This window comes from Colias philodice, chromosome 3 (genome assembly GCF_061535455.1).
Source record: "Colias philodice isolate Cphi_HAF_F1 chromosome 3, ilColPhil1 Martin Lab GWU primary, whole genome shotgun sequence".
Lineage (NCBI taxonomy): Eukaryota > Metazoa > Arthropoda > Insecta > Lepidoptera > Pieridae > Colias > Colias philodice.
In genome coordinates, this window is record NC_143088.1 from 7671931 (window position 1) to 7686914 (window position 14984).

A 14984-nucleotide genomic window follows, 5' to 3' on the forward strand; every position below is an offset into this window, starting at 1 on the left:
GGTCACTGACGCCAGACTTGCGTCACATACACAATGGCTTCCCTATACATTTACGAATTGATAAACAGTGGTCGCAGATTTTCGAAAATAGTTCAAACCATCACACGTATGATAGTATGTACTTAATATTTCCGTAATTGTATATTCAAAGAGAATATCGTTAATGTACCTAATTATTCCTATCAGAAATGTTCATATAAGCTATCTCAAAAAAGTCTTAATTAAGGAGTAAAATAAACAATGTTTTAAAAATATTTTAATTCAATGCATAAAAATAGGTACCTAAACAAATTTCATTTATAACACAAACATACAATGAAGTTTCCTCTACTTATTATTACGTTAACTGTTAAGTATAAGAAAAAATGTCTTTGGTTATTGACTTAGAACTATGGTTTATATCTAAATGCGATGCTACGACGGTCAGGATATGAAACTCGAGATTCGCCAGCGACCTGCGCACGCAGCGCGTCCAAACTTTGCCACAGCTGTTGCATTTGACCGAAAATAATTACTTCTAGCCGCTGCACTGCGTTGTGTAGCTCTCCTGGAAATTAAGATAACATATTATAAATGTTCTATGTATACTAATACCTTCTGTATATAATCATCTCACTAACAGCAATAGGAGCAGAGTAAGGCGGGTAAAACCGCGCGGCATAGTTCGCATATGTCGCCTGGTGACCACTATGGTTCACATACCTTTCACATGAACCGTTAAATCAAAAATAAATAATTATAGGGCTTAGTCATTAATTTAAGACTAGAAAGCTCTGCCTCTAGCAGGAAACGGATATCATCTGTGCAATAATATCACGAGAAAGATGCATAACGCGTTAGTTTATCTAATTATATTTTTAGCTGCATATGCATTTGCAAATTTATATGTGTAGTTATATCCTGTACAACGAAAGCATTTAAATTTACGATAGGTCACAGATTACTAAATATGTAGTTGCTACTTACTATGCTTATTTAAAATTTTTGATATTCTGTAGGTATAAACGTATCTACCTACAATTTCAAATCTTCAAAACCATGACTTTTGGACCAGGTACTATAAGATCCTATGCGATTCTTTGATTCGCACTACTATAATTATTGATAGGTACTTATTATTGTAAAAACAAACAAAACAACTCACTTGATGTAACAACACCGTGTAGCCTTCTCGTTATTGTGGCATTTGCAGTGGCGTTAACTTCTTGTGTTTTGACAGAACACATGGCTCGCGCCTCTTCCCGAGGTCCACTACCATGATATGTAGCGTTGCGCACCTCTATGTAAGGCTGCTTATGGTCGTTACTTATAGTGTAATGAGGGCCATGCTCTGAAATAAAATAATAACCTTAATGCTGGCGATAGCATTACTAGGTACCAAAAATGTGCTGCATAGATACTTGAATAATGAATTTTAAAGAAAAAAAACTTTAAGTAGGTCCTGATTCCTGATGCAGACTGCAGTAGAAGCTTAATTATTAATTAATACGAATTAAAGATAGGTAATTAAAAAACTACTCGTTTGAATTGGACCAAAATTTAACTTCTTGAAATATATTACAGGTACTTAATTATTATGAATCTTTCAAATAAAAATTGGTTGTTTGTACAGTAGGTTTACGATCGAGATGTTTACGTGATAACATAATGCAGTGGCAGCGCTCGAGATGAGACGGGAGATCGGTCCGTCTCTCTCTCGTTATACCTGCGATCGCGCTCGTGAGGTTTTGGTGTGACACAAGTTTCTGAACATGTCACCCGACTAAAACGATTTTAAAAACGTTATCACGTCAAAAAGAAATATGTATCATCATTGATTTATCAAAGATAGGTATAACAAACATAAACATAAAGTTGAAAATAGGTATCAGAATGCCCTCTTTGAAGTATACGTGACAACTTATTTTTACGAAAATTCGATTTTTCATCGGAAAAACTCGATATTATTAATAGGCTATCAGGCAGTTACAAGCCTGGGGGCCTATTAAATTCCAGAATATGGCAGACGCAAGTGTAGATAACCTCGAGTTCTATTTCGTTATTGTTTCCCAATTGAACATATCTCATTTCCCCATTTAAAATTTGGCAGACCCACACCACTTGGATCAATCAATATTAATTTTTGCAAGACTTGGTCTTATTTTAAAACACTCAAATAATTGAGGATTTTTTATTCGTACCTAACTAATGTCCATTATATATGAATAAACCATGAAAAACTTTAATATTATGTACTTCACGCAAGTACACAAAACATACCTATCAGTGAAATCACTACCGGAAGAATGTCATACGGACTACCAAATATTTATTTATGATTAGGAATAACAAAAAAATAATTTATAATGTACATGTTCAAAACTACAAAAAATAATCTGAACCACATTAATGAGGTATCATATTCTGTACTAGCAGCCCGTCCCGGCTTCGCCCGTGGTACATGTTTACGTTCTCTGTCCATAAGAACCATCCTTGTACTTCAAGGAATATTATAAAAAAAGAATTATCAAAATCGGTCCACCCGTTCACGCGTGATGCCGTGACCAACGGAAATAGTTATATTCATTTTTATATTTAGAGATACAGATCTACTTATTTATAGTTTTACCTACAAAACTAGATGGGATTAAATAATTTAGAAAAAAAGAACAAAAACAAATACCTACTAACTTAACCTGAATTACTACATCATATTTAATGTAAACCCATAAATAAAAACCTTTGAATGAAATATACAAAGAAATATCATGACTATGGCCATCTAGTAAAAATATTTTAGAAAATGGAAAAATTCAACGTTTGAAAATAATTTTCATTTAATTTGTTTTTAATAAGAGGAATTCACATATCTTAAATCTAAGCCTCAGTGGGTACTTACGATAAGGATTTGCAGGCCCGGGAAGCACGTGAGTCAATACAGTGAAAGTGAAAAACACCAAAAATATAACAAAATGCCACATCCCCAAAATCTAAGAAAACTCTTTATTATATTTAGTTATTAAATCAAAACCATTGTAAATATTATATTTTCGTAATTTTAGAATTATATTTGAATGTACAAGTGCCTGCCGCTAAAGACGCGTCGAAGTGATCACTGAACTAGATGAAATCTGGGGGAATAAATAGCAACGGCTGGATGAACTACGGAAATCGTGTATAGTATAGCTAAGTATAGTAGGTAATATTATGTTATATGCGCTACCTGTGCTTCAATGATGAAGTCATATTTGACATCAAATTTAAAGCTACTTTACATCTCATCTTTGAACTATGTTAGATAAGTACCTACTTATAATATTATAAGGTATAGTCGCTTTAATTTCTATCAATACTTAATTCTATGTATAGAGTTTTTCGTCAAGTATTTTAGAATACAAGGTATATATATGACTTAAGTGTTGACTTAAGTTGTTTCTTGACCCCATATACCTAAACATAAAAAGATTTCTTATGTGTGTGCAATTAAATGCGAAATAAAGAGCAAGAGCCAGTCAAGGAAAAAACTATCGTCGTCTTAATCAGGGCATTACCCGCTGAAGAATTTTGCAGGGCGGGTCGAAAGCAGATGTAGCGCGAGGATAAATTTATGAACCTTTCATGTCAATTGCTAACTAGAACTTCGATTACTAAATAAACATTGAAAACATTTACAAATAAATACCTGTGAATTTATTTTGCTCTTCTTTGAATATTACACAGGTTATATTTTATGTAGCATTAATAACTATGAAACTCTTTGTGTTATATACCTATTTCTTTATCTTTAAATAGCAGAGTGGCAAAAAGCAATGGTTTAAACTTTTCAAGTGAATAGTTATATAAGAATCCGCTACAAATTTCTACTAATATCTTGTTATAGGCTCTAACTTCTACTTTTTAACAATGATATCCGTAAAAAAGGCTGATTAAAGAATTATGTGTTCGAATAATCATTGGCTTAAAGTTTAAACTGATGTCTTACGATACAGACGTCACTTAATAATTATTCCTGGTGTTTCCTTTCGTCACGCTCCATTTGTGTGATCAGCTATTGACCTATATTAAACCATAAAACCAATCTACTCATTCATTTACGTATTTGTTTTTTCAGACGAAGATAGACTTGTTAACGAACACTTAACCTTTTGAGGAAATGAGAGGCATGGTCTGAAAGTTTTTTATAGGTCTCGGGAAACATTTTATGGCAAAAGGTCAGGTATTTCTAGAGAAGATATATGGAAAAGGCAAATATGTACCTATGTATTAAAGAAATATAAAGACGGGAGAAATTACAATACTCGTACCTACACCTTACTTAGGTAATAATCTGTAACCTGAATCTTATACATAATAAAAAGTGCCTCTTTGGACATCATAGAAAATCTTGCCTTTTACCACTATTTCAAAACTTAAACAATAAGCCTGTATGTTCTTATTCGTCCAACATTTTTCCATTCAAAGTAAGTTTTATTATCAGAAGTGTGAGATGGGAGTGGTGATATGCTGTTAGAATTAATCCACCGCATCAAAAATTGTGTCAAGGATACAATATACATGGCCAATGGTATATTGTTGGTAGTCCTTTATAAGCATGGGAAATTAATTCAATTAGATAGATGTGCATTTATGACTACATTTCAATAGCTGAAAACCAGGTATCATTAATTTTAGTTTATTTGTGGTTCTGACAATATACACAGGTTAAATGGCGCCTATATGTACCTACATTGACGAAACATATATTTTATTACATATTTATATAAAAGCCTATAATAGACTCAGTTTTCTTCGAGCGAAATATGAATTGCTGTCACTTTAGCGGTGAGATTCTTAAATAGATTTTAACTACGTGCAGATAAGAAATCCTAGTTTCGAAACTAGATGATAATGGAAGCCAGTTAATCAATTAAATAAAATTTCATGGCCAGTGTTACGCGATATATAATCCATAAGCCTTTCCAGAACAGGCCACTGTTTAAAAATAAGTAGATAGTTACTTAAAAAATTGTTACAATGAATATTCTTCTGCTGATGGTACTCACAGCAACCATAAACACAAGTGGTATGTGATAATTGCGTTTTTATATGATTTCTTAAATGAATTTGGTCTGAGCATTACACCATTTAAAACCATCCGTAATACCTACATGGTATTAATCGTAAACCGTACAGTTAAAAACAATTGATAAAGGTCGAGAACGGTTTTTTGGATTATTAAGAAAATTAATTTTTGTTAATAAAATATTTGTTTTAGCCTTAACAGAGCAGAAATTCTTAAATCCAAATGCGATGCTACGTCAATTGTTTGAAATAATGAGGCAAACTATTAAACAAGGTAGCCCTGAAAACAATGTGCCCGTCCTTGATCCAATGATATTTCTTAGAGAAGAAGTAACGATCCAGACGAGACTTATCAGGTAAAGCAAATATCCTCCAGGCTATTATAGTAATCGAATGTTTGCGTTTATTGACAAAAATAATTAATATCTAAGTATATAATCTAGGCACCTACTTCCCGCCCCGATTTCGTATTTCGAATACCTTACAGCGTGATAATAATAATATGTTGTCAATTATGGGATTATTATTTTTTTTTATTCGATCTTGTACGAATCTGGTCCTCAACAATCTCTATGATAAAATTTATCGGGAGTCGATTTAACTATTTAATTCTGGTGATAGAGTAAAGTAAGAAAAAACATAATATCGACTCTACATAATATGATAATTAAGAACGAATGTTATGTAATGTACGAATGCTTTATAATTAAGACTTACCTACCAATTATTTATAAACAGTATTGGAGCAAATCTTACAAATGGTGTTATAAGAGGCCTAGGAGATTATCAATTAAATCATATAGAATTTAATCGTGATGAACTCGCAATTGTCATGGGACTTACCATTTCAAAGTTAACTATTGAATCAGGTAAGAAATTCACGCAGTTAAAAAATAAATACTTATAAGAAATAAGAAGCTTATGGGTTGTACATGCATAGGTACTTTTTTTATTAGTTTTTAGAGCTAGAAATATTGGCATTTTTCGACGACTAGGTTGCAGGTAAAAGGTTAATCTATTTGTAGAGCGGCTCTCTTTTTATTCATTCTAATATTGGTGACGTTATTTATCTTCACCACTCAAAGCAGCATCATTCTCTAAATCCAACCTTGACTTATAAACATAATGATATAATAACACAAGTAGATAGATAGTAGATAGAGAACTTATTTAACTTTACCTAATCAATTTAAAATATGTTTTAGATTATTACGAAATGGATGGTTTCTTATTTGACAAGTTGCCGTTATTCGGCAAAGGGGAACTAAGGTTGGTAACTAATGTTTTTATGTATCATTAGTATATTTTTAAGTAGGTCGACCAATTTGAATGCATAAGAAACTTTGAAAAACATTTTTTCAGGTTCGAAATAAAAAATTTAGAAATATCATGCAAAGCTTTTTTAAGACCGTCTGAAAATAGTAAATCGACTTTAATTGATAATTTTGAAAACTTCAGATTCGACATGAAGGAAATTGCGGTAAGTAGGTACCTAATAGTTTCCAGAAAAATAACTCATTATTAATTTCGATTATATTACTCGCACATAGCCCATTCAGATGATATAATCTATAAATTATTATCAAGGGCATGGCATACTGATAAGGTAATTATATTATCTATTTATTGAATCAATAATAATTGATAAATTGTTAATAAGAATAAAAGGACATTAACCAAGTAGGTAGGTACTGTTCGTATCCTATATCAAGATCCGCGAGGAATTTACTAGTATTTATTATTAGATTCGGCTTTTGTTTAGGTATTTTGAAATATACATAATATATTGTGTATCCTAAATTTACAACCAGATAAAAAATCAAAATGCCAGACTTGCCCTTCTTATAGACTTGCTCTTAGAAGATACAGAAGGATACAAATTTTTCATTTGGTTTCATTAATTGTATGACGAATATAATATAAAATGCACTGAACTGTTGCCTACCTACTTCACGGTCGATGTGATCTATTTGACTATTGATATAAAAAGGAAGGCATCATTAATCTCTCTTATTTACGACCTCATTGTAAACTTTTATAGGCATTGCAATAAAGTGCTATGAAAATAAATTGTCACAACAAAAACGAATGAACCTATTTATTCTAAAATTCAAAACTGGAGATGTTTTTTGCAAGTGACCGAAAATATAGGTAGAGTCTCTTTGATGAATTGATTATTATGCAACTCTACCATACATGAATAGCTCTGTTTCTTTGTGTAAATATAAATTGCGTATTTTGTTATGTATTTTTCTCTCCAATATAATTAGAGCAACTAGTAGGTATATAAAAATATATAAATTAACCTAGATCGAATGAGTTTATAATATGTACAAATGTGTTTCTTATTTCAGTCTCACACGGAGTTTGGGGACAACGTGGACTGCATAATTAATAAAATATTAAAAGATGTTCTGGCTTCCTATTTTACAAGATTCAACAAATACATAGCCAAAGTATACAGTCCTCAGATAAAGAAGATTTTAAACCCGTTTTTAGATAAATTTGATTCATGGAGAATAATATCTAGTTTGTAATTATACCGCCTACTTACCTACCTATATTACGTGTTATGTATTATGTACTTCAAAGCTTTATTAAATGAATACTACTTATCCACTGCTTTTATTCCATCTTATTCCTTAGACTATGGTGCTTATTGATACACTCTTAAATTCTCTTAAAATGTGCTGAATTAATACTGTATGCCGATACTTATATATTGCATGTCGAATAAAAGAGAAAACTTATAGTAGTATGTACATTGTACACTGATACATTTACGTTTACATCAGACAATGAATAGGATATATTCATACATAATTACTATGATATTATGCGAAGTTCCGTGTCCTCTAGTGGTATGTTGGTATGTACGGGGCAGATGCATTTTGCAAACATATGTTTCATTGGTTTTCTTTAAGGGATAAGTAGGTGATCAGCCTTCTGTGTCCTGCCAGACCGTCATATTTTATTTCTTCGTCTCCACCGGGAATCGAACCCAGGACACCTCGGTTTTACGCTCACGTCTAACCACTGTACCAAGGAGGAAACTTTGAGAGGAGAATAATAGTCTATTCTTATATATAAAAATGAATCGCAAAATGTGTTGGTAAGCGCATAACTCGAGAACGGGTGGACCGATTTCGATAATTCTTTTTTTATTATATTCCTTGAAGTACGAGGATGGTTCTTATGTAGAGAAAACGTAAATATGTACCACGGGCGAAGCCGGGGCGGACTGCTAGTTGATGATACAAATATGTACAATCAATTGGTTTGATTTGGTTTAATTTTGCCATATAGACGAAAAACTCTACCATAGAATAAAATATAGGGAAACTATTTGACTATTGATATAAAAAGGAAGGCATCATTAATCTCCAATATAATTAGAGCAACTAGTTAGTAGGTATATAAAAATATATAAATTAACCTAGATCGAATGAGTTTATAATATGTACAAATGTGTTTCTTATTTCAGTCTCACACGGAGTTTGGGGACAACGTGGACTGCATAATTAATAAAATATTAAAAGATGTTCTGGCTTCCTATTTTACAAGATTCAACAAATACATAGCCAAAGTATACAGTCCTCAGATAAAGAAGATTTTAAACCCGTTTTTAGATAAATTTGATTCATGGAGAATAATATCTAGTTTGTAATTAGGTATACCGCCTACTTACCTACCTATATTATGTGTTATGTATTATGTACTTCAAAGCTTTAATAAATGAATATTATCTACTTATCCACTGCTTTTATTTCATCTCTATTCCTTAGACTATGGTGCTTATACACTCTTAAATTCGTAGTAAGTAGTATGTACATTGTACACTGATACATTTACGTTTACATCAGACAATGAATAGGATATTCATACATAATTACTATGATATTAAGCGAAGTTCCGTGTCCCCTAGTGGTATGTTGGTATGTACGGGGCAGATGCATTTTGCAAACATGTGTTTCATTGGTTTTCTTTAAGGGATAAGTAGGTGATCAGCCTTCTGTGTCCTGCCAGACCGTCATATTTTATTTCTTCGTCTCCACCGGGAATCGAACCCAGGACACCTCGGTTTTACGCTCACGTCTCAACCACTGTGCCAAGGAGGAAACTTTGATATAGAATCCTATACTTAGTCTATTGATGATACAAATACAATCAATTGGTTTGAATTGGTTTAATTTTGCCATATAGACGAAAAACTCTACCATAGAATAAAATAAAGGTAAGTAACTCTACATACTCTCTAGAAATATATAGTAGATATATGTATATTAGGGTGGATTGTCGTTGTATGAAAAAAATTTTTTTTTGTTAACTCGTAATGGAACTATTACCAAAAGTTGTGTTAATGTATAGATCTTCTATAGCCAAAATATTTTTGAAATAATTTGGAAAATCCAAAAGTGCACGCCTCATAATTTTTTTTAATAAATATTTATTAATTATTATTTTTGTTTATTTAATAACAATTAAACCACATCGAATCAGGCCCTGAAAAATGAAAGGGTTCTATTCCTGAGCATACTCAAGCGTAAGAGAAAAAAAAAGACTCGATTAGTAAAGTATTTCGGTCGCTATCGTGTTAACAAGAAAAAGGATCCGCACATACAGACACACGGACGTCCAAGACAGAACTTTTTTAAACTGTTTTTTAACTAGTTTAAATAACAAAAATGACATCAAAAATATCATGAACGTTAAAAATAGTGTTTTTTCTTAATATGTGTGTGTATGTATTATCTTACAAGTGCAATGTATGATACATAAAGACATTTTAAGTTTGAAAAATCAGATGTTTTGCGCGAAGTGACAGTAGTACCCACCTCAACGCTTCGCTTATGAGGCGTGCAATTGGTCAATTAGAAATACTGCCCCAAGTAACTTCAAGTTTGAGAAATTTCAAAAATTTCGAGTATTTTTCTCCTTTTGTTTTATATAATTTAATAAGATTTCTAAAACTTTGTAATACAATTTAGGTTAGATAGAAGTCAATCTTTCAATATTATCGCCTAGGACATCACTAGTACCACCCCCGCGACCCCCGCGGTCCCGCTAGTTACTAGCAAAAAACGGAAATTTTTTAAACTTGAATAAAGTTCTGTTGTGATTTTTCGAGTAAATAATTTAAAATGTCGTTGTCTACTCTTCGTAGTGATTTGCAGTGTCCTTTGTTCGGTCATGGACGTGATTTAAAATCGAATGTTTTACCTACATATGAAGATATAAGCCCGCATATGAAAAAAATATGGGTCAAATGAACCACCAGGGGTCATATCTAGAACGAAAGAAGAGCAAAAAATAATAAGATTCATCACTATGCCGTCACTTGTAAGCTGTCCAACTGAGTGCAGATGAGAATTGAAAAGTACAGGTAGACTCGGTAAATTTTGGTCATATATTTTTGTACGGCATTCTTAACCATCGATAGATCCATTAAAAATAATAAGAAACCGCTCAGTGCCGTACAAAAATGTTGGTCCACCAAGTCGGAATTTTTATTTAATTTCCGAGAGTTACCGGGGGTAAATTTGGTCATTTGACCATGTACGGCATCTGTGTCATACTATTGCTATACTGCTTTTAATCCATTATTCCGCAACGCCGTACAAAAATCATGGGGACAAGGGGAAAAAATCGAGAGTTGCAATCCCCTCTCTTTCCCCACTCCAGGGGGTCATTTGACTAAGTACGGCTTCGGTTCCAAAACATTATCTAGCACTCAAAAGTACTATTAAAAGCAATGCCGTCAAAAAATAATTGTTCTTTTAAATGTATACCAATAATCATCTTAATTTCATCGAATTCTTGATATAAAGAGCTGTAAGGTCATTTGACCCTGTACGGGAACTTTTTTTTTTAACATGATATTGTAAAATTCAATTGTTGTATAGTATTGCCGTTCAAAAGAAACGGTTCTAAAAAAAGTTATAGAGAAATGCAAAACCAGAGATTTTGTTAAAGTTTAAGCATCGTAGATTAATGAAATATAATAGTTTTCTACACTTTATTCGTTGTTTTAAATAGTATTAACATAGATAAATTAGGAAAAAACGATGCCGTACATTTTTGTGCAGACCACATCTTTTAGGCTGATGAAAGCGACGAAAGCTACAATTTTAAGGGTGCTTTATGGCCATTTGATACAGTACGGCATTAACATATTTTTACCCAACTACGGCAAAGCAAAAGGAGAGTTATGGTTTTGACAGGTCATGTATGTATGTTCATCTATTCCCTCGTAACTTCTAAACTACTTATCAGAATTCGACAAATGACATATCATTAGAAGCGTCTGAATTGTTCACTGGATAACCAGCGACCAGCTAGCTAAAGGCTATATGGGGTTTCACAAAATCTAATGTGGCGCCCTCTAGCGGACAAAACATACAGAGTAAAAAAATAAATTTAAGATAAATATGCCGTGTTTGGTATCATTTGAAAGCGCTTTACTTGTAAATTTTGAATATGTATATATTACTAGCATTTGCTTGTGACTTTACCTGTATTCATGGGCTGATTGCATATAATTCACATTTTTTCGTTCATAGCTTTTTTATTAGTTCATCAATTTAACGGAGTCCATTCCACTTGACTCCGACTTTCCAAGGTGATAATTAACCATCATCGAGCTTCTTAATATTAATGTATATTTATATTTTATTATCAAAATATAAAGCAAACATTTCATTATATGGATTTTTTCTTTTTCAGATTTTTCCCCTTTGAACCAACGAAAATGTACGGCACATGAAAAAATATTATCTATGCATAAAATACTTTAAAAATAAATTTATTTCGTGTTGTGTCAAATGACCCCCTGGAGTGGGGAAAGAGAGGGGATTACAACTCTCGATTTTTTCCCCTTGTCCCCATGATTTTTGTACGGCGTTGCGGAATAATGGATTAAAAGCAGTATAGCAATAGTATGACACAGATGCCGTACATGGTCAAATGACCAAATTTACCCCCGGTAACTCTCGGAAATTAAATAAAAATTCCGACTTGGTGGACCAACATTTTTGTACGGCACTGAGCGGTTTCTTATTATTTTTAATGGATCTATCGATGGTTAAGAATGCCGTACAAAAATATATGACCAAAATTTACCGAGTCTACCTGTACTTTTCAATTCTCATCTGCACTCAGTTGGACAGCTTACAAGTGACGGCATAGTGATGAATCTTATTATTTTTTGCTCTTCTTTCGTACTAGATATGTCCCGTGGTGGTTCATTTGACCCATATTTTTTTCATATGCGGGCTTGTAGTCTATATGTTACATTTGGCTGAGTCGAGGTAAGAAACAGTATCGTAACCTAGCTACTGACACTTACAAAACGCTGTCTGAGAAATTGTTGTTGGAATGGCAGTCAGCATCAATACCTACTATCGAAGTTCGCTCAGTAATAAAAAGGATAAAGGTCTATCGAGATATTTCTAACGTACAAGATTTGAGCTCCGATCAACAGTACCTGTATGATATTTGTATGGCTATTAATTGCGGTCATTGTAGTATAAGTTTATCCAAAAAGAATCCTGGCAAAATTGTTCATTCCAGGTGGCTCACGATGGCAAACAGACTACTTAGATTATACGTTTCGACAACGTCTCCTACGGAAAACCTAATACACTTGGTAACATTTATTTTGAATGTTTACGCGCCTATGTGGTTTCAAACTCAAACTCAAACATTCATTTATTCAATTAGACTACTATTTCATCAAAATTTTTCATCAAAACAAAACCAACATGTATTTATGGTGCAAAACATTTGCATAAAACCATTATTCTTTCAAGGTACCTCCCCGAACACCTGAAAATGATAGTAGATCCAGTCATACAACGAAATGGTTTCTTTGGTCATACAGAGAATATTTTGTTGGCTATGTTGGCTGACGAAAGAAAAAATATAAGAGTTTTGGCACTGCGTAAAATCCTTAAGGCACGTGATTCAGCAGTTAGGGGCGTGAGAGAATTTAAGGTTCCTCAATTAAATTTCAATGCTGTTGACTACATTGACATCGTCATTTGGAATGATATGGTCGTCACGGAGCCTCCAATTTTAAAAAAAACATAAGCACAAGCATAATACTCGAGTGCATTGAGACGCCTGAAAAAATTGATCATTTTATAATACCTCTTCTAAAAAAGTACCCTTGTCACACCCAAGCTACAGAGAGGTGTGTTAAAATAGTAACAGAAGCCTCTGCTGCAGTGTGTGGTCCAATAAGAAGGGATGGATTCATACGAACCCGCCTTCTATCACGTAAAATTATGCCTGTTTTTGAAACAAAAAAAGATTACAAAACACATTGATTTTTTTATTTCTTGCAATTTTTTTGTCGAAACACCAGTTATAATTTTCCATAATTAAGATCCGTGTTTTTATAATTATGATAATACGGATAGTTTCTAAGCTAATAAAAGTAATTTTTATTGAAAATTTACTGTTTTATTGATCTCCATCAAACATCTAAATATTGTCTAAAAAGTGTATTTTCTCAAAATATCAGAGGGCTTGGGGCAGTATTTCCATAAATATATCAAGAAATTTAAATATACAGTTTTAAATGTAATCATATCTGACAACTTTTGGCAATAGTTCCATTTCGAAATTCCAAAAAAAAAAAAAATTACGATCCACCCTAAATTGTATATGGAATGTATATCGAAGGTATTCTCAAAGTAACTGTCTCGTAATATCATTATCCTTTTATCAAAGAGTGGTCTTATAACTCAGGTATTAGACTGGGGTAGAAGCCTTTGAAAATAATGAAAAGATAAAAAAAATCGCAGTCGGATGAAACCCATTAGAAAAGGAGGGGAATATGATAAAAATGTAAGGAAAAATAAATTACGGTCAATCCGAGTTCGGGAAGCGGGAGGGGGGAGCTTTTAAGAGAAAAAAATGGTTTCTCTCGATTTCCGACAAAACTACAAGTCCTATAGAAAAAAGTTCAATGGCAAAGTTGTAGGTAATTAAAAGTTCTACAACTTTTGTATTCACAATTTTTTCACATAACCTAAAAATTTAGGTGAAAAATTCAAAAAACCAAGTTTTTGGTCTTTTATTTCTATCTACTTCAAAATTTATTTTTTTTCTACGAAATTTGGTGGAAACTTACTTTATTTTGTCCCAAATACACTGTAATTTATTTGATTGAAAATATTTATTTTTTCGCCTTATTTTGAATTAATACCAAAAAAACAACCTAATTTTCAATCGAAAAGTCACCCGTCAAAATATCAGCTTTTTTCAAAAACTTGGGGTGCCTTTTATACATTGAAATCTCTACTTTCATATGGTGTAAAAAAAAATAAACACCACCATAGTAAATGTTCTCAGGAAATGCATACAAACACTGTGATAATGAGCTTTTACTAAATCAGGCACACTTCTTGAACTCTATATCTTCTCTTGTATCGGCTTTTCGGTAATATTTCAAAAGAAAAATAATTATCTGTTCTAAGTTTAATATTTTACAGCATATTCAAAAGCAAAATGATGTCGATAAAAACATTTCAGGTAGTTCGAGAAGTGTGCCTGATTTGGTAAAAGCTAATTTTCAGACTGTTTGTATGCATTTCCTGAGAACATTTACTATGGTGGTGTTTATTTTTTTTACACCATAAGAAAGTAGAAATTTCAATGAATAAAAAGCACCCCAAGTTTTTGAAAAAAGCTGATATTTTGACGGGTGACTTTTCGATTGAAAATTAGGTTGTTTTTTTGGTATTAATTCAAAATAAGGCGAAAAAATAAATATTTTCAATCAAATAAATTACAGTGTATTTGGGACAAAATAAAGTAAGCTTCCACCAAATTTCGTAGAAAAAAAATAAATTTTGAAGTAGATAGAAATAAAAGACCAAAAACTTGGTTTTTTGAATTTTTCACCTAAATTTTTAGGTTATGTGAAAAAATTGTGAATA

The 14984-nt window shown here is 32.3% G+C and overlaps 2 protein-coding genes across 2 annotated transcripts; one reads left to right on the plus strand and one right to left on the minus strand.

The window, feature by feature from the left end:
- Nucleotides 1-314: 314 nt before the first annotated feature.
- On the minus strand, nt 315-3099 carry LOC149489779 (uncharacterized). The gene is made up of 3 exons (XM_089714978.1): nt 2879-3099; nt 1145-1330; nt 315-547 (listed from the first exon to the last, which is right to left on the minus strand). The coding sequence occupies exons 1-3, from the start codon at nt 2958-2960 to the stop codon at nt 390-392; spliced, it is 426 nt and encodes a 141-aa protein (XP_089571104.1). The 5' UTR covers nt 2961-3099; the 3' UTR covers nt 315-389.
- Nucleotides 3100-5241: 2142 nt separating this feature from the next.
- Nucleotides 5242-7637, plus strand: LOC149489780 (uncharacterized). Its single transcript, XM_089714979.1, has 5 exons — nt 5242-5396; nt 5779-5909; nt 6246-6309; nt 6403-6520; nt 7395-7637. Exons 1-5 carry the CDS (start codon nt 5269-5271, stop codon nt 7575-7577), a joined length of 624 nt encoding a protein of 207 aa, XP_089571105.1. The 5' UTR covers nt 5242-5268; the 3' UTR covers nt 7578-7637.
- The last annotated feature ends 7347 nt before the right edge of the window (nt 7638-14984 follow it).